This window comes from Homalodisca vitripennis, chromosome 3, assembly GCF_021130785.1.
Source record: "Homalodisca vitripennis isolate AUS2020 chromosome 3, UT_GWSS_2.1, whole genome shotgun sequence".
In the NCBI taxonomy this organism is placed as follows: domain Eukaryota; kingdom Metazoa; phylum Arthropoda; class Insecta; order Hemiptera; family Cicadellidae; genus Homalodisca; species Homalodisca vitripennis.
Window position 1 is genome coordinate 81,356,692 of NC_060209.1, and position 27,380 is coordinate 81,384,071.

The 27,380-nt window shown below is 32.5% G+C and overlaps 1 protein-coding gene across 16 annotated transcripts in view; it reads left to right on the forward strand.

Moving 5' to 3' along the window:
• The window catches only part of LOC124357111 (protein still life, isoforms C/SIF type 2), a 911,156-nt gene that overhangs the window by 399,402 nt on the left and 484,374 nt on the right, over window positions 1–27,380 (forward strand). The window contains exon 1 of one of the 16 annotated variants that reach the window (XM_046808578.1): window positions 6,832–7,809. The exons of the other annotated variants lie outside the window; for them this stretch is intronic. Coding sequence (XP_046664534.1) covers window positions 7,321–7,809 — 489 coding nt within the window. The 5' untranslated portion in view covers window positions 6,832–7,320. Of the gene's footprint in view, window positions 1–6,831; window positions 7,810–27,380 lie in introns of those variants that run through there. 16 annotated transcript variants of the gene reach the window in all.

Here is a 27,380-nt window from a genome sequence, read left to right on the forward strand (position 1 = left end):
AGTATGGTCTTTGTAGGGATCATCTTTCATAAAGAGTAGTATTCAGTCAACTTCTTTTATCAGTGTTTTTTTTTTAATACATCACTGAGCGTAAGTAAAGTCTATGATTCGAGGGGCGAGAAAAATTACATTTCCGTCTTTCTGTCCGCATGACAATAAAAACTTACTTATATCACCGAAACTTTATCTCTATATAGGCAACATCTATTACTCAATATAATTTATATTATTGTAAGAGAAACTTCTCATATGGGGCTTATATATTATAGCAACGAAAAATCGCACAATTAATGAGTGTACAAACAAACTGAAACCAACTATCAAGTAAATACATTGAAAAATATTTTAGCTTTAGGCTTTAAAAAAAATTTGCATAAAAACTCATTTATTTGCACATCACAATGAGTTCCATGATGTTGCATGTCCATTCACGGGATTGGTTGAGAATCATTGAAGTTTGTTACTTGGTAGGCTAGCACGATTCTTCTTTTCTCTGCCGGGGGATGTAAAACATTTATTTTCTGTACGATTAGCTGTCTGTCTGTCTGCAGGATATCTCAATAATGTAAAGAGTGAAGACTGTATGGACACTTGTTAAAGCGTGCTCCTACCTAGTATCCTAAATTAGTGAAGTGTCTTTATCAGTGGCACAACCTGGTGGCGAGCGGATGTAGTATGGTCGGATACGCAATTACTGTAATATACTCTTAGCCGTTAGTAGAATAAAGAATGTGGATGTCTGAATTCGAAAATGTATTAATATTTTCAATTCTATTCTTCGTGGTTTCAGTCGATTTCCATGATCTGCGTGGGATTTTGGAGGTTTATTCAATGAGTATCTTGTCCTGCCCATTTAACTTGGTCTGACCAAGTTTACTTTCCGGTAATGAAGCAAGTATGCATAGTTTTTTTATGCAGAAGTTTCGGCTGCAAGGGACAATATCAAATTATAAGAATTCTTTTCCAGTCTGTCATTTTGGCAAAACAGAATTTCCCTTTCTTGCCCTTGGACATTACGGTTAGCACTGATATAGTTATCACCTGCTTACACGCAAAGAGTGTTAAATGTTATAGTAAGAAACAGTTTTGGATTACGGGCCGCGCGGCATTGTTCCTGTTTTCACAACTACGCGTTGTTCGTCTATGTGGGGACAGGAACTGAAATACCTATGAATCCTTTACTTCAAAGTACCATACCACACGTAATAACAATTATATACGCTATAAATATTAACTTCTTCGTAAATTTATTTCTACTTAATGCTCATTGGTTACAAAAAATATATATATTCAATCCAACCAATCCAACAAACAACAATTGAAGATGTTTTAAAAATTAAACCGTAGTAAAATAATATTTTTACTACAAATGTTTTACTCATATGGTAATAACGTTTTGACTTGAAAAATATCATTTACTTATTTTAATTATTTAAACATAGTAAAATATTATTAGTATCTTTTACATAAAATAGATAAAAATAAACTAACAATATAAAATGCATTAAATGAAAAATATATACATTTTAGATGTTTAAATAATTCAACAAAACTAAAAAGGTTTTCCAGAATAAGTATTTCTATTTCAAACTATTCACCTATTATTTTTATAATTACCACATAACACTTAGTGAAAGGAAGATAATGTTTTAGTTTATTGCAAGTTTATTAATGGTTTTATTAGATTATTACAGGCTGTTTTTTGCTACACGATTAAGAATGTATATAATATTAGGATTGAGCGCTCCTTAAATGTGAAAAAGGAAATTAACTTATTGTGTACAGCAACTTAAAAAATACGAATCATTTACTTGAATTTAAATAATCGTAATTACATTATATTTATATGTGTAGTTACCGAAAATATGGAAGAAGGTTATGGAAAATAATTATGTTACTATTGTGAAGTCACGTACTTTATTTTATTCAAATATATCATTAATGACACGTAATCTCTATCTCTAATTATTGATTACAAAGTTTATTTTTAATCAATGTGTTATGGCCTAAGCACGTTTCTGAAGCCACTTCCAATCCTTCAATTCAACTGAAAGCAAATTACTTCAAAATAATTTCCTTGCGCAGTAAATGTCTATTCTTTGTAGCATAATATGACCAAATATACAAATTACAACCGTTAAGCAGTGACGTATATAGAAAATTATTTCGGGAGCTCACGCTCATGTTGATTTAGAAAGTACAAAATACCTTCGTAAATAGGGCCCAGGAATCATTCATGAGAAATTGTTTAGCTTTAAGGCTTCACAAATGAGTTCTACCTTAAAACAAACTGGTTGGAATTTTGATGCTCGTCCTCATAATTGATGGCTTGTACCCCCTGAGCTCGCTCTTATACACGCCAATGCCGTCAAGTGCAAAATGCATTTATTTTGTTTATTAGAATTTAGAAAAACAGAATTAATCTCTCAAGACACCTCGTGGTACCACCGCATACAGTTCTGTCTTAATTTTAACTACTCGCCTCGCCGCTTCGCCGTACGCCGTCATCACACTGCAACTACAATGTTTCCGGAACAAACAACGGAGACAGGATGTAGATTAATGAATAAGCTGTGTGAGCTCTAATGGTACGGTACTCGGTGCTCCATCAGAAGTAAACATTTACAAGATAAACGTAACTTGCAATACATCACATGTGTTTAGTGTTATATGGGATATGAATATTGAAATTGTATAGTCGTGGATTTATATCTGATATCTCGTTTGTTGCCATTGTTTCTCAAAAAGCAGTGTTTCTAATCTCTCTTGTAATCGCGTGATGTGGAGTGCCAAAATGTTCTCATTGTATGCGTGTAGGTCTACAAAAGTATCCTTTTGAGACTACAGGTCCCTTAAGAGCGTGATGTGGAGTGCCAAAACGTTCTCATTGTATGCGTGTAGGTCTACAAAAGTATCCTTTTGAGACTACAGGTCCCTTAAGAGCGTGATGTGGAGTGCCAAAACGTTCTCATTGTATGCGTGTAGGTCTACAAAAGTATCCTTTTGAGACTACAGGTCCCTTAAGAGCGTGATGTGGAGTGCCAAAACGTTCTCATTGTATGCGTGTAGGTCTACAAAAGTATCCTTTTGAGACTACAGGTCCCTTAAGAGCGTGATGTGGAGTGCCAAAACGTTCTCATTGTATGCGTGTAGGTCTACAAAAGTATCCTTTTGAGACTACAGGTCCCTTAAGAGCGTGATGTGGAGTGCCAAAACGTTCTCATTGTATGCGTGTAGGTCTACAAAAGTATCCTTTTGAGACTACAGGTCCCTTAAGAGCGTGATGTGGAGTGCCAAAACGTTCTCATTGTATGCGTGTAGGTCTACAAAAGTATCCTTTTGAGACTACAGGTCCCTTAAGAGCGTGATGTGGAGTGCCAAAACGTTCTCATTGTATGCGTGTAGGTCTACTGTGGAGTGCCAAAAACAAGTACAGGTCCCTTAAGAGCGTGATGTGGAGTGCCAAAACGTTCTCATTGTATGCGTGTAGGTCTACAAAAGTATCCTTTTGAGACTACAGGTCCCTTAAGAGCGTGATGTGGAGTGCCAAAACGTTCTCATTGTATGCGTGTAGGTCTACAAAAGTATCCTTTTGAGACTACAGGTCCCTTAAGCTGACATAAAAATATTGATGTTTATTTGAATGTTCAAATATTTCAACAAAAACAGAAGCGGAAATTATTATTTACATGTACCAGTTTTAATCTGGTCAAAAAGCCCGCCTGTTCGTGTGTTGTGTCAAGTTAAGGAATTCATTCATGTTAAGTTATAAAATTAACATAATTATTTTAATAAACCAGAATAAGAACAACAGCAAACCTTGTTCCTAATATAGGGCATGTATATGCCTCATTTTCCAACATAATGAAGTGATAAAACGATTTTGTTGGCTGACTTTGTATAACCATAATGAAGTCCAAAATGAAGTCCATCAGATTTTCATGCTCCATAAACATCCTTATGTAATAAAATGTTCATGAGATACATAATACTGCAGGAATATAAACTTGGAATCCTAGAACACTTTATCAAACAGTACCTATTTAATTTACGGTTACGCTATACCTTGTATTTTAGATTATTATAAGTTTTAAAATAAACAATTTGCAACGAAAAGTTTGAAATTTGTTTAGAATAAATCTGAAGTATCAATTTAAAATGCTATTGATTAAAAACATGCAAACCTCCTATCTTCCTTATTTTATCAGTAAAGTTAAAACACTACTTCTTTATACATACGTGTGATTCTTAACGTATAAACATAGTCCGAACATAATGAACTCATAAGAAACAGCTTGATAACATAAATCTTGTGTAAAAGGTCAACCTTTAATCGATGTTTAAACATTAAACTCCTCGGAAGTAGAAACTACCCGACCATCAGGACGTTTAGAATGTTATCTTAAAACGAGGTACTTAGACCTGGAATATCGCGGACAATTCACGACCTCCACATTAACCAACAAAGGAAACGTTAGATCCTATCCCTCATGTTAAGGGCGAAAGCAAATTATAAAGTGCTCCAACCTGCGGCAAACTGTTATTCTTGTCCGTACCCAAATTAAAATCGTCTTTTTGCAAACAGTTTCGTAACAGCGCCTTTAATGACACGGCTGTAATATAATTATAGCTATATATCTGTATTTTCCACCATCCTGAGAAGAAAACCCATAATGATTTTCTTCCAAATTCAATTCTCAAAATACATAACTACCCATTTTACAAAATCGTTCGTTATAGTTGAACTCATAGATGTGAATTGTTGCGAAACATTATTCACTTACCTTTGAAAATGAATTGTCCTATATAAGATAATATAAATGATGGTGTACGTAACTGTAGTAACTATGAATAAATACTTAGCTATTATTAGTATTTGACATAGTAGTAAATATTTTTTCTCTTAAATTATATATATTTATATATGAAAACTATATGGCAAATATTAACAAAGAATATTTTTTCAGGTGAGTCCTCTTACGACATCATTTTGGTTTCTCACAGGTAAACAACGTTTTTATATCTTTAATTATAACAATTAAATGTAGAATTAGATATTTCATAAACTTTATATTTATTCAAATTTCGAGTGTAAAAATAATATTTTATTTAACACCGGATGCGAGTAAGCGCAAGGTGGTGCAGAGGTTATATAAGCAACGACTAGGTTTTCCCTTGTAGACACCAAAAATTTGTAATGACCATAAGGTTAGTAGTAAGAAATTTCCTTACGTACACCCAATGGTTCACAAAGTCGGTCGATAATCAATTAGTAAGAAATCCAATCTAACTAACGCTCTTGTCCTTAGTGTTGAAATAGAACTCCCCTTTATACGTTAATCGTGTAAGAAACGATACAGTTGACATGAGAGGCCATATAAGTTTGTTTATGAGCACGCTTCTATAGAGGATACACACTGAAGGTTGGATTAAGAGGAGCAGAATCGTTATGGTTGGGACAAAAAAGACTTCTCAGGAGAGGTATACTTTCGGGTGGTTTGTGCTTGTCACTAGATCCTACGTTGGGTATATCTAAAACCAAGGGAAACGCAGTATTCACAAGCGGAAAATCAATAGCTGAAGCAAAATGATGGATCGATAAGCCAAGTTTAGTGTAGAGGAGTGGCTGTGGATCCCTTAGTGTCAAACGTCCATCCTCATGGAAAATATAATGTTGGATTTTGGCAGGAGGCAGCGCCTACCTATAACCAAGTCATCCTAAATATCCTATAATTCGGAACCAGGGCAAAGGTCCTTTTAGGAGTAACCTATATTGAAGGACAGGAGCTCCTCAGCTTCTTTCTCTAGGTAGAAAACGAAAGTGATAATGTTGAAATATATTTTATTAAACCTTTAAGTAGCAAGAAACTAGTAAAAAAAGTATAACTTGTATAAGAAAGAGTATTTTTTAATTTTTAAGTATAATTAGTGTTGGGATAATTTACTGGATGTTAAATCTTTACAATAGTATTTTTAAGTATAAGTAATATTACAATAACTATCCACAAATAATATTTATTATTATAGTTGCTTTCACGATAAAAAGTGTGGTCGTTATGGTCAACTGGAATGACAGTTGGTCATTGCAATATTTTTTTAAATCTTAGTAACATTGTAACATTAGTTTTTTATATTTTAGATATTTGAATAAAATTATAAATATCGTTTAAATTATTCGTTGAATCTCTTCCGCCTGTTAGTTAAAAAAAATATATATTGTAAAGCGTTATTTAGAAATCTGAACATCTTAGACTCAAATTGTTTAATTTTTATGGTCCATAATTACTGTAAAATACTTTACACTAGAAGTATTTACGTAAAGTGACGTTTTACGAGAAATGTAACGAAATAGCACATAAGTTTATTTTAATTTTTACAGTGGGTACTTCTTAATTATCTTCGTATCTCTTAGAAAATGCGATATCGTATCAAAGGTACCGTACAATATTTCATAATTCACTCATAACATATATTTACTTCCATCTTTCCTGCCGTAAATAAATTAAATATCTATAAATCACACCTGATTAAGTATATTTGCTCGAATAAATAGAGTTTAAAACTAAATATAAAATATATTTCCTCAGGACTAATGTTCAGCAATCTATGTACAAATGCAGGATTAATCACGCAAGTACAGCGGTGGTATTAGTAAACGAAACCGTATTTAGGTCAGACTTTCTGAATGTATTTAAAATGCGAAGATGTAGGGCATAAAGTAGGAGATGCGGGAAATGTTCGCCGTTGCCAGGGTAACAGTTGGCAACATTGGACGTCGGGTAGGGGCGGGGTAGACTGTCAGTTGTCAGCCGGCGCTCGTGGGGTGCAGGTCGATGTGCAGTATGGGGAGAATAGGTCGTCGTTTAAATCCAATAAGTCGTCCATCGTGTAGTGAAACATATGTGATTGTGCAGTATTCCAGTGTCATGTAAAAAGGGTTATTTTTGTCAAAAGAGTTCAAAGTATTTTTGAGAGTGCTTAAAATGCATGAGTGTTTGTCAAATTGTGATATATTTTGAGCCTAAATTTTGCCTAAATGCCTGATATAATTTGTGATGTGCCTTGATGTCAAATTCTCTGTGGTAGATTGAATGCTGTACCCGCGTTCTGTTCCCAAACAGCGATTTCCTTTCGTCACTACCGGTATTATCGTAGATCCACTATTTTTGTATCAAGTAGTGAATATTTTTATTGGAGTCCGATATCAGTTACCGCTTTAACCGTGATGTAATATCTACCCGAAATATTTTATGTACGACACCAGGTTCTCTACTTCGTCTATCGGAGGTGTAGTCGATGTAGTTTCTTGATCCGACGACCATGGTGGAGTCCACTTCCAGTCTGCCGAAAAACACTAGGATACATCGCGGTGGCTCGCAGGCGACCATGCCCTCTCACAGCCTCTCCTCGCGGCGGCGTCGGAACAAGACCGTTCACTTCGGGGACACCCTGATGTCCGAAGTGGCGAGGAGCTCAGGGGACGAACTGCGGTCTCCACAGGAGCCCGGCTGTGAGTCTCGCGGGAGTGTGGTCAGTCTGCCCGGCCAGTTCGACTATAACGTGCAGCAACTGTTCACGTTCATTGGCACCGTCCTCAGCGCCTGGGACAAGGACGAGACGTCCTCGGAACCCTGCAGTCAGCCGCCCTCGCACCCTTCCGGCCGCAGGAAACGTCATCCGAACGTCCTCAACTACCTCCTCAACGGTCAGAACTCCCTGGACGGTGATGAACACCTCTGTTCCCCCACGTTCAAACACAGACATTGTAAACTGCCAGCGGGTAGTTGTAATGCACTGTTTCTGAGAAAGGTAAGATAAATGGTCGGTAAGCAAAAATCAATTCCGTACTCCAATGTTTACAGTAATGAAAATTTTGTTAATATGTCGTCTAAAGTCCATAATATAAATATTTATATATGTATTTCTGACAGCAATTTTTATGTTCTGTGGCAACAAATAATTTCCCTACTATATTAAACCATTATTTGTACGTTTTATAGCGTGCTCATAAAACATAAATGCTCGCATAACAGACTCCAATTAGTTCTATTTCGTCTCATTCCGAATTTCCAACTTTATTATATAGGTTAGAGTATAATTTTTATTTTGAAATCTTGTAATTATTTCAGATAAGAAGATAAATATAGTGAAGTTAAATAGTTATATTGTTAATAATAATTATTAATTATGGGAAAACAAGAAAAGTGTGAAATTGTTTAATTAATTATGGTTTGCACTTGTGCACAACCCTAAAATCAATCATTTTGTAAATAACTGGTTAGTTAAATAAAATAATAGTCAGGATATTAGCTATAAAAATTAACGTATTTTGAGTTTAACTATAAATTTACAATATACTTATAATTATATGATTGTTTAAAACGTTATTGATATAAAAATAATGATGTTTATCATGATAATTCTTTATTATATTACCTAATAATCACTCATCTTCTGAACTAATGTTTTGAAATATAAAAAAAATATTTTATTTTACGTTTATGTATAACGAACAGTCATTCGTTTATTAAAACATCAGTTAAAAGAATTTTGAAACTTTATATCGTAATTAACAAAAACTGAGGTTAAGAAATGGGAGTATTTATACGTATTCTTATGTAGTGATTAATATGTCTTACTCATTACTTTATAATTTTAATTAACGAAATAATTGAACAAAAGATATATCCGACATAGGTTTAATAATGTTAATTTTGCTACACATACATATGTATTTATCAATGACAGAATCTGCTCATTGGCCATACTATAAGTAAGGGAACGCCAACATTTTAAAACCATAACATAAAAAAGACAGCATATCAGAGTATGCATCCATTATGACTTAAAATAAAAAAAATAGGATTCCAAATTAAAACCTATTCACAACCCTCTTAAAAACTTCTAAGTAAATATAAAATGAGCAATAATTTACCCAATCTGTTACAGTATACAAAGATTATTACACTTTGTAAGTCTTTGTAGTATGATCACACTGAATTTAAGAATTAATTCAGTGCAAGGCTATATATAAATCTTTTCTTAATTAAGTAAAAGTACAATGTGTTTATAATTAAGTGTTGGAACAACAAAACGTTTTAAGGTATTCAGGGTATTTCACCATACGGAGTCATAAACAAATCGTTATTAGCTATTCGTATAAAAGAAATATGTGTTTGGAATTCGGTGCTAAGTAGTAAGGTTTTATTTCGATTCTGAAGCGGACTTTCCAGAACAAGATTTTCCACGGTACAGTTTTACTGAAAGCAGAACTTTCCTGTAATTACTTCAGTGTTATGTAACAAAGGCTTCTTAAATAACAGGTGCGCTGGTGAAAGAAGCTTACAGCGGGATGGTATTAGCATAACAGATTGCATTTGCGTGTTAGTGGTGGGTGTAAACAAGTTGGGTACGTTGTGTTGTAGGAGGTGCAGAGGTGGTTCTTACTCTCATCTCACCTGCAAACTTGTTGACTGTTCTCTGAACCATCTGAGTAGACTATAGATGTACGGTGTTCAAAAATAGACCTTACTAATGTATAAAGGAGAGAAAAAACAAGTTGTGATGTATTGTATATCTTCTTTATTGTACTGTAACTTTGTATACTTTATTGTATCTTTGTATTTTTATAACAAGTTTTTAGGTTTGAGATATTTATTACTTTTTACGAATAGAAGGTACTGGTATGCACTTATAGCTAACTCCGTGCATTAAACGGAGAGAGCATTACTTCTATGGAGATATACATATATGTGTTGGAAACTTAAAAATCGGAATAAAAAGAGTGGATGTTTATTATAATGAACGTTTTCGAAAAGAAGGAATAGAAATATTTCTCTTGAAGTGTACAGTAACGCCTCTCAAAACCAATACAAATCAAACGAAGAAACTTATAAGTTGAGCGATAACATATAGGAGAAAAAGATTTACTAAGTCGCTTGAATGGTTTCCAAAACAATCTTTTCAGCCTTACAAAAATATATTAGCTCTTTTTTGTGTGCTTTTCTTCATTACGAAAAATTAGACATTTATCATAAAACAATTATTATTAACGATTATTTTTTAATTTTAACTGACTTAATTGTAAGGATTTTGCAATACGCCACTTATGCCGAAAACAGAACATAAGCGATGGAAGCAAATGCTTTTCGACTAGAGTAGTCTTTTTAAGTATACATACATATATTTACTTGATCGAGGTAAAAAATAAAAATCAGATTTATAGAACCAAAAATATTGTAGACCATAAGTTCATGATTCTATGTTGCTTTGTCCGAACTACAAATGCATATATTTTCTTGGTCGGGGCAACAATGTAAACTCAACTGTAAAACTATAAATAAATTAGACTAGAAGTGGATTAAAAAAAATCGAAAGCCGAAAAGTCGAAATAAGCATTATTAGATCGATGTGAATAAAAGGCCATAGGCATTTTGGCTTCTCAGTGCTATGTTTATATGTATACTTTTCTTATCGGAACAAAGGAAACTGAAATTATGGCACTAGAGATATCTTACCAGGCGTAATTTAAAAGGAATGGAAGTATATTTTATTTTACCTAATTAGGTTTCCCAGACGTAGGTTCTTGATCGAGGCATTAGAGCAGGCAAACTCAACGGTGTCGTCAGAAATGTAATCAATTAGAACTAGAAAAGTATGCAACACTCGCAAAACAAATATAGTACTTAATTTTTGGATCTCTTGCAAATGGCCACTAAAATAATAAGTAACAGATACATGTCTAGTTCTGTTTGAAAACTACCATAAGGCTCCATATAGATGCACTACTCAGTTTTGCCCATAAAAAATAAGGCTTAATTCAAGTTTTAAATCAGTAGGGAAATTCATTTTCGAGATCTAAGGAAAAATAGACAGACAGACAGAACTTAAATGTCTGCTAACGCGCAGTCTATAAATGTGGATTATTGATTAACCTTCGCCTGTTTGTTAATTTAATAACCAAGCCATAAAATAATATAATGCTGTATTTGTGTCTGTTTAAAGTACACAGTTTTTGTAAACCATTTACTGTAAACCACTGATGTAAACAACGCATGAAACAATATTACACAATACTTAATGTTTGTCATTATGATCTGTGTGAAAACAGAACTATTAATATCCAAATATTTAAGTAGAATAATATGTGGCAACATATTTTGATATAAAGCGCCGTGAGTGAATCCACCAATTGACGTGTTTACTGCACAAAGGCAGTTGTTCAATATAATATTCTATAAATAACTGAAACTGTGTATAAGCCATATCATTTTCAGCAAATCGGCGGAATATAATTAATTAACAACATTTCCCTGCTTTTGTTATCGTATCATTTCTGTCTCATTGATTGGATTAGAGGCTTTGCTGAATCATATAGCTAACTCCCGTTACTCAAATGGTAGACAGCAGAGCGGAACTAAAACTTTAAATACTATTGAACACATTGAGGGGATTTAATTGGAAAATAATGATCATCACAAGCTCGGTAAAATATCCATATTTTTAGTTTCCATTTTTCTGATGGAATAATACATTTGGTGCATCGCGGTTTAATGTGGTGATTTAAACTGAAATAGGATTCCAGAATAAGGGATATGTGTTTGTGACTTGGCAGTGCAAGATACGTCCAATGCTATCTACAAGCAATGCGGAGAGAATAACTTATGCGAGGGCTGGCATCTGAACGCCCAGTGTTCAACTCATTTCTTAGTAATATCTTTGCAGTTTTACTGCCTTTTACTTATGCCCTTAAGTATTTAGGCTGAGCGTTAGCGAAGCCTGTCACTTAAGTTGATGGAAAATTTTATTTTTCTGTCCGCACAATATCTCGATCTGACCTATATACTTGATTTTGCTTGCAAGCTTCATTTCTATAAAGGCAACTCTGATTTCTATAATGTGCATGTCACTTCATGGGATTTAGCTGAGCATTTTTGGTTAACCATAATGTGGCAAAAAGACTGAGCATAATCATAACAGAGAAATTTTAACATGTGACATAATAACACATGAAGACTAATTAATCCATAAAATAGATCATCACTTGATGTGTAGACTCTGAATTTTATTTTTTAAACATAGTGTAATGAACAAAAATGTGAGTTTACCAATGTAGTAGGATGTCTTGAGAAAGACTTTCTTATGTAGACTTTTGGAGTGAAACCTCATTTCTACATAGACAAGAATGGATTCTATGATGGTACATCCTTAACCATGGAATTTGGTTTGGTATCATTGAAACCTATCACTCCGTGGGTTGACACAATTTTTTATTTTGCCTGCCGGGGAATTAAAATTTTCTTTTCATCTGATTCTTTTCGTATGATCTGTCTATATATCTGTCCGAGGAAATGTTGAGAATTAAATGAGCTATAGGTATGACATTTTTCGTGCAACCTCTGTAAAGTCTATTACTCGTGTGGTGTAACCTTGTGTTTATACTTAGGATTAGGCCTAATAGTTTGCGAAATTGGCTGTAATAGTTTAGGGGTTTAGAGCCAATAGGCATAGTACGGTTATAAGCGCAGAATCTAGTTTTTTCGGTAAATCGGAAGAGCAATAACTGATAAGAGAGAAATTAAGTGCCAATCTCACTAGTTTTTTTACATAAAAAGTAAAAGTGTTTTTAATGAATTAGTAAGGTTTTTTCCTCAGATTATAATTTTTTGCTTGACTTATAATAAAAGTCGTACACGTTGATAAAAGTTACATTATTCAACGGTAGAAAAAGACTAATATTAACCATTTTCAGCCAAATAATCCGTATTAATACATATTATGGATACATTTAATCTTGCATTTCCATAGTGGAATAGGATTGCGACAACGCATATTAAGCTATTATTGTAAGTAATCGGGATTATTATAGGCGTACCTTTTCTATACCATTTTGTAAAGTAGCTTTCAGTAATGATAACATTACATCTCACCGATATTGGCTACTGCAATGATTTTAGAGATTATTGTGCCTAATTAGCAATAGTAGTGGGTGCAATGTGTCGATGGTTGTTATTGTGTTTATGGGCCCATTCACTCTATCGCAAGCGTTTTGGCTCAGAACAGCGTATACTAACCTCAATGTTCTTTTAGCTATCTTTAATTTACTGTGAAACCAAACTTTACGGGTCTGATTTGCGTTTGGGTCTTAATTAGTTCATATTGAACGTGCTAAATGCGAGGGCAAAAATAAGTAATGTAAAACAATTAAAGCAATAATTGGCTAAGCTTTAGCAAAGCCAAAAATTTAAATTTCTATCTGTCTGTCTGTCGGCAACACAAGAGGGGTTATTTAAGATGGGTAATTTTGAAAGCTCTGAGTGTACCTTTAGGGATGCGGAGCGCGGCGATGCCAGTCACACGTTCTTTTTCTGCAGACGGTAGGAAGAAGAAAGAAGGAGACTCGAGATTGCTGTAGGCCAACTCACATCGGACACCATTGTTCGGAAAATGGTCTCTGACAGACAGACTTCGAATATTCTCTCTGCTTATTTAGAGGAGATGCTTAAAACCTCTAAATTAAAAGAAAAGTAACACAGTCCCCGTATTGCCCAACCGTTAACCTGATACTGTAAGAGTCCTCTGTTAGCACTAGGCTACCTCTTGAAGTAATGTAGAACCGAGAGGTAGTAATACCTGGGCCGATGGGGTTTTTTTGTGCGAGTCCACTCACCAGCGGATTTTGCTGACGGTGCATTAGCATTTTCCCCATAGATAAAACAAGAATAATATATGAGTTTAATCATTTTTTAACTATTCCCAAGTATCAAGCCTTTTCATTCTTGAATAGTGTGTGCTATAAGAAAACCTGTGAATATTTCACCGTACTTTAAAATTTAACCCCAATCCACATATGATACTGCACATTTTGATTTTAACATCCCACCCCAGCATACTCAATCACATCGGAATGGTGGTTATTATTGAACCTAGATAATATGATGAAGCTATGCTTGTAAAGTTCCAGTGTACCTCAAACACGTTACTAGATATAATGTTTACAATTTGATAACTTCCAGCTACTTCCTTTAGTTTTGAAACCAAATACAATTTTAATTGGGCTGTGCTATCAAAACTAATCAGTGAATATCACACAGTGCTTATTGAGAGATTTCAGGAGATTTCGAACGAAAATCCATATGAAATAGTTCACAAAATCTCAGAAACTCCTTCCTGCCACCACTATCACAGGATGTTTACACGAGAGCCCATATAAACTGGAATATTGTTACTGAAAACAATATATATATATATATATATATATATATATATATATATATGTGTGTGTGTGTGTGTATGTATATATATATATATATATATGTGTGTGTGTATGTATGTATATATATTTATATATAATCTTGGATATAGGCTGTATATTTTAAAATAAGTTGTTTTCTATCAAATATATAGCTCAAGTGACTACAATTAGTTTAAATTTTATTATTTCAACAATAGCAACATTTGTTAACTTTGTTTTCCAAGATGGTCTCTAATCAAAACTATGAAGATTATAATTTAAATCTCAAAATGTTTGGAGTGGTAAATGTATTTAGATTACATCAACATGGTTTGATATTTTCTATAAAAATGGATGAGGTATTAATAACCCTTTTAATATAATTAATGCACGTCGAAATCTTAGCAGTTACTGTGGGTAGAAAACACAGACTTTTAGATCACTTTGTGGCGGAATCTACCATTTGCAAACCTAGTGTTTGTTTGGTACAAATATACTTAAAACCGTAACGAAGTTTCTATATCAATGCTACTTACATTAAACTATGTTTTATTTACTACTTAGAAATGTTAGGTGTATCATACTTTTCAAACAGTAATTATTTTTGTGCGATAATTTTATGATCTTTATTTCTTATCACAAAAACGATTACAACTTAAATGTTATTTCAATACCTAGCCTTTAATTATTTTGCATTTCTTTAATTTAAAATGTATTTAATACTACGCGTGACAGAAAGCTTCTTTTACAAATAGAATAAATTGAGTGAAATAATAATAATTCAATGTGAATGTGTAACTGCTGTTGTTATAAAAATGTCTTACACAAGTGTCCTTCATGTGTCATCCTTTAAACTATTTGAAATTTGAAAAAGACTTTTGGCGTCTTTGATATGGTTTTGTAATATATAACATTCCTTTTGTATTAAAAAAAGAAAACAGTATTACATGTTTAAGAATGGAGCTAGTAAGGATGAATGGAAATGTTACTAGCACGCGATTACTGAGTTCCATTTCTTCTGCCCGACTCATAGAGGTGAGATTTGTGAACGATCTCCTTGGACCCAAGCAGTTTATAAGGTCCTTTTGTATGTCATTCCATGCATTAAATGTAAGGTATAACTGCGCTGACGAAAGATAAATGTAAAGATTAGATATGAGGAGCTCCGCACTCTGAAAAGAACAGATTCCCAGACAACTCAATCTTGTACGATAAAAATATTACGTTACAAGCTTAGACATAATAATGACATATATATATCTGAACACATTATTGGATTTATATATTTAGCTACATTTTCACCATGGAAACCTCTAAACACCAAACTTAAAGTGTTGCTATATTTTTTTCCAGACTATAATTATGACCGTACACTGACCTTGTTCAGTGTAACACAGTTCTCACAGGATAAACAAAGGTCGCATACAACCGCAGTTACTGTGTCACATACAGTACAGTGAAGATTAATGCGACCGCACGTGTTCTGTGGTCACTTTAGATCACGAGAGTGGTTATATCCGGCATATCAGATTGGGAATCGTCCCTGAACTAAACCTTCAGGACTTTACTACAAAGATCACATTTAACCGCAGTTACCGTACAGTATAGTGAAGATTAATGCGACCGTACGTGTTCTGTGGTCACTTTAGATCACGAAAGTGGTTATATCCGGCATATCGAATTGGGAATCTTCCCTGAACTAAACTTTTAGAACTTTTCCACAAGATATACCAAGATCACATAAACCGCAGTTACCGTGTCACGTACAGTACAGTGAAGATTAATGCGACCACACGTGTTCTGTGGTTACTTTAGATCATGTGGTTATATAGTGGTTATATCACAACAGTCTAAGAAACATTGGATATACCGATGTTAATGTGATTTGTGCAATTTATCAAGATTAATGTAATAGAACATGTTTTACTGTTACTTGGGATCAATATATTGGTTTTGCCCGGCACATAAGAATGAAAAACTTCTCAGTAATGGATATGTAATGATGTATTTATCTTTCTATATGTTTTATACTTGCTTTGAAAAAGTATATACCTTGTTATCACGCTACAGTTATTTTAATATGAACGTAACTAACATTACAAAAAATCTACCGACACTGTTTATTTATTATTACAAACATCCTTTTGCAGCAACCGAGTTTTCTACACATAACGTAGTTATGGTCGAAAGAGTTGATTCTATATGAATGTTTAGATTAGCTCCAGTTTACCTTCATCTAAGAATCGTGTCTAAAACATTATTGCACTTAATTGTGCACCTGATAGGACAATGCCTGTCCACTTAGATTACACTATATTTTGTAGTAAAGGTGTCTCTAATGTCGACATTACGAAACTAGTTTAACAAATATTTTTTTGACGTCTTCACATGAACATGACCCCTGATTTCAGGATTCAAGTGGGTCAGATTCCAGATGCTGCCCTAAGAGGAAAAAGTGAACTGAAGCTAAAATTAGCATTCATATTGAATCAATCCTTGCCACCATAGCTAAGTTATGGTTAACATGGTTGCTATGGGGATAACCTTGTGAAGTTTTTTTTTCACTACACCAGGCTCTCAAACACAAATTTCAATTATTAACATTGTTCCAACAAGCGAATTGAGTTAAGTTCAGCATTCCAATACCAACGACCTGCAAATGTATGTGAATAGTGTACTGTTATCTAGTAATAGTTAGAAATTCAGTTAAAACTCGCAATAGATTGTTTTCTAAACGTTACAAAGCTACACGGAGCTGAGTTTATGCGAGGCTAATGGTAATACGAAATAATAAATTGAGTCTACCTGAGCTGGATGCAAACAACGTTACCCTCCTCTGCTAAAGCTACATTGTTTATGCAACGCTTAATTAATTGCGTTTTTATTTATCCGATTAAAGGTACAACTATGCTTAGACTCGGTTGCACTAATGAGGTCCTGATTATACTCTGTCGCAGTTGTCATTTTATATTTTCTAACTATTCGATAAAGACATAATTAAAACTTCGGCATCACGAGAGATCGACTTTGTCTCTTGATTTGTGTGATTTGTGTATTGTGTAGACAATCGAATAATCATAGGATTCCTGTTATGATTATGTATATATATATATATATATATACTTAGCAGACCCGACAGACGTTGTCCTGTACACGTTATAAGAATTTAATTATAGTTAATTAAAATTACAGTATAGTATCGGAACTGGCCAACAGAATTTAATTTATCTAAAATACTAAATTAAGTATTCCGTATAGGGCTGAAGTATAATAAGTGGCCACCATCACAATCGAATTATAGATATTTTCTGAAATAGCCTATCTAAACTACTAAAATGACAAACTGTATTAGATTATAGTTATTTAAAGGCTGAATTATAATAAGCGGCCAACATCGCAATCAAATTATTGATATTTCTAATTAGCCTATCTAAACTACCGAATTTTATTATCTTTATATTTCTTGTGTGCGTGTGTATGGAGCTGAACTCCTCCTAATTGAGTGGACCATCTTGGAATGTTTTACATTGTATCCAGCAGAATGCGCTACGATCACCAGTTTCAAATGTTTTCTATTTTAATTCCAGGTTTTCCTGACAGTTTGTGCTGCTATTCAAATATGTGTGTTGCTTTGTAACATTGTGTAATTATTGTGTGAGTGCTAATTGTAATAATACATTAATAGAGATTGAAGATGTTTGAAAGTACATAAAAAACTATAGTCATTCATTGAAGTTATTGAACTAATTTTGAAAATTTATTGAACGAAGTTAGTATATTGGTCGCATAACCTAAGTAGCATACAAATCAAAAAGGTTGTTTTTCTATGTGTGAATAACTATTGTTAACAGTTTGGTCACATAAGTTCAAATTAAGTAGCATATAAATCACATGATTGAATAACTATTCGTCCTCTTCCACAAAGACGTGGCATTTTTCTGTAAAAATAAAATTCTGTATAATAGTACACAATGAATATGAGTAACTTATTCAATATGTAATTTTAATTAAGTAACTTCTAGATAAAAATGTATAACAACATAGACTACAGTATCTAATATACTAAATAAGTATTCCCTATAGGTCTGAAGTACAATAAGTGGCCACCATCACATTTCAAATTATTGATATATCTGAATAGCCTATCTATAAACTACTAAAATGACGATCCAAATTATAGTTATTTAAAGGCTGAAGTATAATAAGCAGCCACCATCTCAATCGAATTATTGATATTTTCTGATTAGCCTATCTAAACTACTGAATTTCATTATAGATTATTTAAAATTACAGTATAGTATCAGAACTGGCCAACAGAATTTAATTTAAAACCAATTCCTACATTATTAACAATAGTTATTGACACATGTGATGCTCTATTAATTTAATATTACAATTAGCACTCACACAATAATTACACGGTGATAGAAAACAACACACAAATTTGATAGCAGCACAAACTGTCGGGTAAAACCTGGAATTAAAATAGAAAAACATTTGAAACTGCGATCGTAGCGCATTCTGCTGGATCCAATTTAAAAACATACCAAGATAAAAAACAATTTATTTATAAACCAAAAATTAACTGATCAATCACTGCACACTTAATATTTACCAATTTCAGTTAAAAGTGTATTTTACTAAAACTTCCAATTTTTATATCTGGATAACCTCTATTGATATTCTTGATTAGCCTAATCTAAACTACCGAATTTCATTATAGTTATTTAAAATTACAGTATAGTATCAGAATGGCCAACAGAATTTAATTTAAAACCAATTCCTACACTATTAACAATAGTTATTCACACATGTGATTTGTATGCTACTTAATTTGAACTTATCTGACCAATTTTGACTGCAGATTTAAATGTAAATTACAACAAATTATTTGAAAATCCATTAGTTTAAAACTTGATTATCTAAAATGTCAACAATAGTTATTCACACATAGAAACACAACCTTTTGATTTGTATGCTACTTTAGGTTATTTGAGGTAATGCGACCAATAATCTCTATTAATGTACTATTACAATTTTAGCACTCATACAATAATTACACAATGTTTTATTTTTTATTTTCTTCCTTTTGCCTGGCCTTTATAAACTTATAACGCGGCCACGTAGTTACACTTTTTATAACTTTATTCTATTACATTTTAATGTTATTTGCCGTATTTACTTTTGAAACATGAACCTTACAAAACAACACACACACATTGATAGCAGCACAAACTGTCGGGGAAAACCTGGAATTAAAATAGAAAAAACATTTGAAACTCCGATCGTAGCGCATTCTTCCAAGATCAACACTTAATAATTTACTAAGAATTTCACTTAAAAGCTAAAACTTCCAATTTTATATCTGGATAATCTCTATCCTCCAAAGTGAGTACAGAATATATTGAAATAAGAAGTGGTGTTATTTTTATATGTTTATGCTTACTCTATGCTTTCAAGACTATAATTGATTAAAACGTATGGCTGTGTTGTAATATTATAATGTTTACATAGAACAACTGGTGAAAATTTAACTTTGCAATCTGCATTAGACTACTGATCAAGCACTTCATAATAACGTAATCTAAATGTAAACAAATGTTTCTGCCTCTTTGGTGAACTTCAGCTGAAATATATTCACAGCTGTTAAGTATCAGTTCACTTTGTATTACGTGTCGTAGCACAGTCTGTCGGATCCAATATAAAAACACTCCAACATCAACAATTTATAATTAAAAATTTAATTAAATTTGACCGAATAAATAACTATAGCCTAATGAAATTCAGTAGTTTGGATAGGCTATTCAGAAATATCAATAATTCTATTGTGATGGTGGCTGCTTATTATACTTCAGCCTTTAAATAACTATAATCCAATTCGGATAGTAGTTTGGATAGGCTATTCAGAAATATCAATAATTCGATTGTGATGGAGGCCACTTATTATACTTCAGCCCTATTGGAAAACCATCTTATTTGTTTATGTACACTCCTGAAGGATTAACAAAAAATATTGTAGCCTACATTCAATAGCATTACGATAATTAAGTTGTAAATTTAAAAAAATATACTTGTTATAAAATTAGTAATTTAAAAATTACAGTATAATGTCGGAAACTGGCCAACAGAATTTAATTTTAAAACCAATTCCTACACTATTAAAACAATAAGTAGTTATTCACACATGTGATTTGTATGCTACTTAATTTGAACTTATGTGACCAATTCTGACTGCAGATTAAAAAAATGTAAATTACAACAAATTATTTTAAATCCAATTAGTTTAAAACTTGATTATCTAAACTGCTAACAATATTCACACATAGAAACACAACCTTTTGATTTGTATGCTAGGCCACTTAGGTTATTTGAGGTATGCGACCAATATACTCACTTCAATGTGCAAAATGAGTTCAATAACTTTAATAAATAAGTATAGTTTTTTATGCACTTTAAACATCTTCAATCTCTATTAATGTATTATAAACAATTAGCACTCACCACAATAATTACAGAATGTTACAAAACAACACACAAATTTGATAGCAGCACAAAATGTCGGGAAAACCTGGAATTAAAATAGAAAAACATTATGGCTGTGTTGTAATATTAGGCCTATAATGTTTACGTAGAACAATTGGTGAAACTTCATCTTTGCAATCTGCATTACACTACTGATCAAGCACTTTACAAATTTAAATATTAACTTTCTAAATTTTAAATGTGAACAAATGTTTCTGCCTCATTGATGAACTTCAGCTGAAAATATTCACAGCTGTTAAGTATCAGTTCACTTTGTATTACGTGTCGTTCGTGGCGCAGTCTGGCGGATCCAATGTCAAACACTCCACCATCAACAACAATTTATTATTAAAAAATTAATTAAATAAACTATTAAAACTTGACCGAATTATGAATCTAAACCATTCTCGGATCCAACTGAAGACACACAAAAAGTTTCATTTAAAATCGGTCCACCCGTTTAGGAGGAGTTTAGGACCATACACACGCACACAAGAAATATATATATAAGATTTTTTTTTTTTATATAATTTCAATAAACATTGAATCACATAAAAGTACTTGCTCCGCCGGGACTCGAACCCGGACCTCTCACTTGCCGGGTGAATGTGCTACCATTACACCACAGAGCCCATACTCTTTACAATTCAATTATTTTGTCACATACGCGTTTAAATAACCAAACTAACATATGATCGGAAGACCAAATACCTGTCAAACGACTTTTATTTACATTAAATTTGTATAAATGGCTATAGCCTTATTTAATTTCAATAACATTGAATCAAAAAAAGTACTTGCTCCGTCGGGACTCGTGTGTGTGTGTGTGTGTGTGTGTGTGTGTGTGTGTGTGTGTGTGTGTGTGTGTGTGTGTGTGTGTGTGTGTGTGTGTGTGTGTGTGTGTGTGTGTGTGTGTGTCCGCAAGAAACCTCGAGAATGAAATCACCTAAAGATTTGAGATTTCCCTAGCAACCTCAACGAAGCCTGTTACGCGACACCTTGTAGATAGACATACATACTATGATTGCAATATATAAATTTAAAAGCTCCTACTCCTTTTTATGTACTTTCTACGAACAATTTAACAAAAGCGTCTGTTTCATACATTATACATTTTGAAGACAATCTTGGTTTGCTAGTGTTATGTATGTACATTTTCTGTATTACATCTAATAATTATTACTGTGTTAGTAAGAAATGTAATTTTGTTGCATCGTATTACATTTAAATAGTTTATCCTAATATTCTACTTTACGACACAAATAATACAAAAATTGTAGAATTCTGATACGATTGTAATGTTTTTATTCCTATCGGAATAGAACACTATATATAATGGAAATAAATTAGAACACTTTCCTTATTGAAGAGTCTATGAGATTTTAGAAGAAATGTTAATAATTTCAACCAGTTCTTGATTCCCAATCGGTTAGATAGCTTAGTGTAACACACAGAATTTAGAAAACGTGGATTGGAAAGTTTAGATTAAAAGTTATGGAACTATTTAACTTGCGTTGTGGTAACACTCATATCTCACCGGAACCGAGATGACCTAGTTTCCGGTACCAGCGGAGTAGTGCCAATTGCAAAGTTCAGGAACTAATTGAATCTACCAAAAACTAATTACTGTGTTGACTTTGATCTACTCACACTTCATTTGCCGCCAAATACAGTTTGGATATTTTCATTCAGTGTATAAGTACAGTTAGATGTGGGGTAAGAGATAATTCATAAAAATTATGACCAGTAAATGAAACAAGCATATTGTTTTTAAAACGCAAGATTTTTGGTAAATTTAATGACATAAAAACACAGCAGGCCTGTAGACATAAATTATTTATAATATCAAATTTAAACATCTAATACTTCAAAATTAGCAGTTTTATTACCTCAGTCAACAATAAATTGGGAACTTTGTAAGAATTGTTCCTTATTTATATAGTGTAGCATCTTCTGCTACAAAAAGAAAGTAAAAACTTCGAAGAGACGATTACTGAAAGTGAAGTTTGATATATAACAATGATATTTGACGAAATTATTTTAAAAACAAAATGCCCCATTGCATTCCTATGGTATTTTTCTATAAAATTCAGTACATCAGCGATTTGATGTTAGCAGTACATCAATTTTGCTATAACACTATACACTTCTCAGAGATATCTACAAATCATTTCTACCATACATTTGTATAGCCTATATGGGTTTCTAATGTTTAAAATATTATTATTATTATACATATTACTGAGTTTTAATATAATGGTGACTTCTTGGTGGAACTATATCATGATAAGCAAAAGAGCGACTGCACAAAACTGACTGAATACACTTAGGTTCATCGTGGTAGGAAATACATTACCGTGGATTTTATAGTACTTTTGTTTTTGTATTCTTTTTTTATTCTCAACGGTAAATCTATTTTACCGTGATCAATACATTTTAAGGACCTTTTATTTCATGTATAACATAAATAATAATAATACGATACAATAATCCAACAATAGTGGGTAGCAAGTAAATAAAGCAATAATATAAAGAAATATTGCTTGCAACAACGTTCTAACAATATCAAGAACATGTAAACTGTAATTCAATAACAATATTAAAATCAAACAACAAGATCAAAGAATATAAACAAGGGTGGCATCTGCAACAATACATATGTAAAAGAACTATTAACAGCTGAGTTAACAATAAATAAATAAATGTTTTATTATAACAAACGTAGTAAAAAAATAGCAACAACAATAACCATGTGCAATATTACCAAACAATAATCCAACAATAATAGTCTCAACAGTGCATAAAGCAATAATATGTAGAACAACATGCTAAAAATATTTAAAATGTAATATCAGAAGTAAGACACAAAAACCAACAAAAAATAAAAATGTATTAACAAAAAAAGTAGCTTGTACAACTATGAATATGCAAAAATATAAAATCAACAACAAAACTATCCACTACCGAGCTAACAATAAATAGGCAATCTAATTTTTATAACAATAGTAATAATGAAATAGCAACAACAACAACATTACAAATGGTTTAACCCGTTACCTTAATTTTATAGGTTTATAATTTATTATTATATAGGACAAGTTTTGGAGTAAGTAAATAGAGATCTGAAAAATGAAATGAAATAATTTTAAAGGATTTTGACATTATATTTGCAAAACATTTGTATACATTTATTTGCAAATAAATTTTTGAGCAAAGAGTATTTACGTGTAAGATAAGCATATTATGAGACCAGTAGTATTATTTCCATATGTAACAGTCAAAAAAGAAAAATTAAAAGTACTACTGAGCTTTTTTAGTTATTGAAGCTGTAATTATATTACTCACATGGTACTCGTAACAAATGTTCCTTTTGAACACCTAATACGGCGTTATGTAACATGCGCGAATTGTAAATGGTCTGCTAATTGCTTGCAGAAGTTTGTGTATCCACTTAGTGTATCAATAACTCATGTATGTTCATTATCCGAAAAGTGGCCAACATTAGCGGGCGACCATCATCAATCATACACTATAACAGGCACTTACAATACCACTTGTGAACTTAAAAACACCTCTGTCAATTGTTTAGCCTCTACGCTTTAAATATTGTACACTTCATGTACAATAAATCCTAATATAATTAGTAAATATTTTCAAAGCCACTAACAAGTCGTCTTTGTCTGATCTCTGATTTCTTGAAAATAATTTGGGCTCTCGTATATACCGTTGTGGGAAGGGTTGATTCAATATGAATACTGAGTTAAGCTCCAGTTCACTTTTTCCTCTTAATGCAGCGTCTGAAATCTGACGCTGTCACATACTTGACTTCTGGAATCTGGAGTCATTTTCGTCTAAAGAAATAAAAAAAATATCGGCGACAAAGAAGCTCAAACTGAACTACTTTTCAACACCAGAAACCCCTAAACTACAAAATAGTGTAATGTTTTAGATGAAGGTGAACTGGAGCTAAACTTAACATTTGCATTGAATAAAATCCTTAACACCATAGCCACTTTATGTGTAGAAAACTCAGTTGCTGCACCGTGCTTTTAGATCGTGTTTAAATTATCGTAATTGTGCACTGATGAGATAATGGGAATACCTCTTCACCTAGTTTACACTATGTTTTGTAGTCTAGGTGTCTTATATCGAAGCTTTCATTTTGAGCTTCTTCGTTGCCGGAATTTTTGGATCTCTTCAAACGAACATGATTCATGATTCAAGACGTCAAGACTGTGACAGCTTTAGACACCAGACAGTGAATTTAAGAGGAAGGTGATATGAAGCTAAACTCAACAATAACAATTTAGACATTGATCAAATTTGGTACATTTGTACATTCGGAATCTTTCTCTTTCTTAGGGATATTCAACGAGAATTCAGTGGAAAATTACTTAAAAGTACATTAAGTTATATATAAAGATCTCAACAATATATAGATTTTATTTTAATCTAGCAATGGTACAGAACAATGAAATTTGTACTAACCTAGGCCAAAAATAAAGAAGGCAAAAAATATCAGTTTTTCTTCGATAATTTGTGTACTCACATCTGGCATACTATATGATAACCAGTCACTGGCATTATAAGGGTTAACACTGGGTGTAGCTAATAATAATGCTTAATATTAATAGTGCATTATTGTTATATAACACTAAATCTCACTTAAATGTTATCATATGAAAGGAAAACCGAATGTAAACACTGATTGCTGTGATTGTATATTTATTTGAGCTAACGTTGTTAATATAATTGCAAGAAAATTTAAAGTGACTCGTAATGAAAAGCGGGCAGTACCTATATTTAATATATTCAATTTAAGTTTTACTGAGGGCTGTGATTTTCATCAATTTTAAAATATAAAATACTATAGGGTCTTAAGAAAACTTAAATACAAACATAGAGTAGAGCACTTGATTTCAATCAGTATTTAGTCTTTAATTTATTAATTAAGCCGTCTTAATACTCTACATAAATTTAAATTTTTAGCCTTCCCTTTAACGATAGTAAAGTCAAAGGTATGCATATGTATGTTACATGAGCGTAGCAGCACAAAATACGAAATGGCTATGTGGTCCTTTAACAACCTTACGATGACGTCACAAAAAGAAACCTAACTTAAGACCTATGCTTTTACGGAAACAATGAGGGTACCTTTAAAAGTGCACGACTTAAAATGCACAAAGTCCTCTTCCGTCTTCCTCTAAGTGCACTTGGCACCTTGCACTAGATTCGAAACTATACATAATACCACGCTAGTAAGACTATACAGGTGATCTGCAAGTAAAATGTGGAACCCTGTGTGGAGATGTGGAAATTGGCACTAAAAACATACCTTAAGTATGGAGTCTGCGGTAAAGTTTACAACTCACAATCCGTAAAAGTATTATATTTGTCTTTTTGACCATTTAAGGTTGAAGTGCCTTATAAAGTTACAAATGTGAAGTTTAAACTGTGTAGTTTAACTGTTAGTTATATATTATGGATAGACAGTTGACTGTGACAGACGCCATAGTTGCGTGTCGTTGTGTTTCACTGATTAAGATCACTCAATACAGAGTCGCAGTTTGTGTTAAAATATTCACAACATTTCAGATAAATAATTGAAACAATATTTCACAAAGTATGTAATCAGTCTACCTCTGATACCTAAAAAAGTTTGAAAATGATGAAAAATAAGTGGCGGTCTCTAACAATAGTTTAGAATAACAAAACTTCAAAGAAAGCTGGTCTTATAAATCCACAATAAAGCAAATGGGCTACTATATGATTCTTGGCAAGTGGTATAAACTTTAAAGGAATGTGCTGTAGTGTATAATGTAATGGCGATATGTACTACTTTATCTTTTACTTCTATACAGAATGTTACAAGACCTATCTGCATGAAACTATTGGTGGGTATTATTATTATTTCTAGTAATATACTATTGTGGTTTAACCAGTTTATCACAGTATTGGTCGAACAAATAAGAAACCGAAAGAAATTATAGTTATTTAAGCAATCTTGAAATCAGGCATTTGAAAAAACTACAGAAAAAAATGAAATTGTATATTGAATATGGCTAACGGAATAGGCATGTTTTATATGCAGAAATACATCAAAATCCCTTGTCATATTTTACCTACTTAGTTTAAATTTCACTTGTTGTATTTTTTATTTGACTTTTTTATTTTTCACTGTTTAATAATTCTTGAACTGATTTTCTCTATGATATCGAAGCAGTGTTACCGATTTCTTGTATCACTTAACAATGCCAACCTGAACGGAAAAATCTGTATTTATATTCAGCCAGTATTTCCCCCTAGCCTGGTCACAATACTGCGTAAAATTACTGCTTTAAATGTGAATAGTTTTTCGTTGAATTTCAGTTATGCGGTCGGTTTTTGAGGTAGGGATGCAATGTCTTCATGATTCGTTAATGGAAATAAAACAGTTTTGTAATTTAGTTTGGAATTTATTAAAATCATATACGATATTTTTTGTTCTTAATGAATATACAATATTTAAGGCACGTACAAATTACAATCAGTTGATATACCCAATTATAACATGGAATTTCTTTAAATTATTGGAAATAATGTTGATTCTATTATTTGAGACGGTTGTTTTAAATAAGAGTTTTCA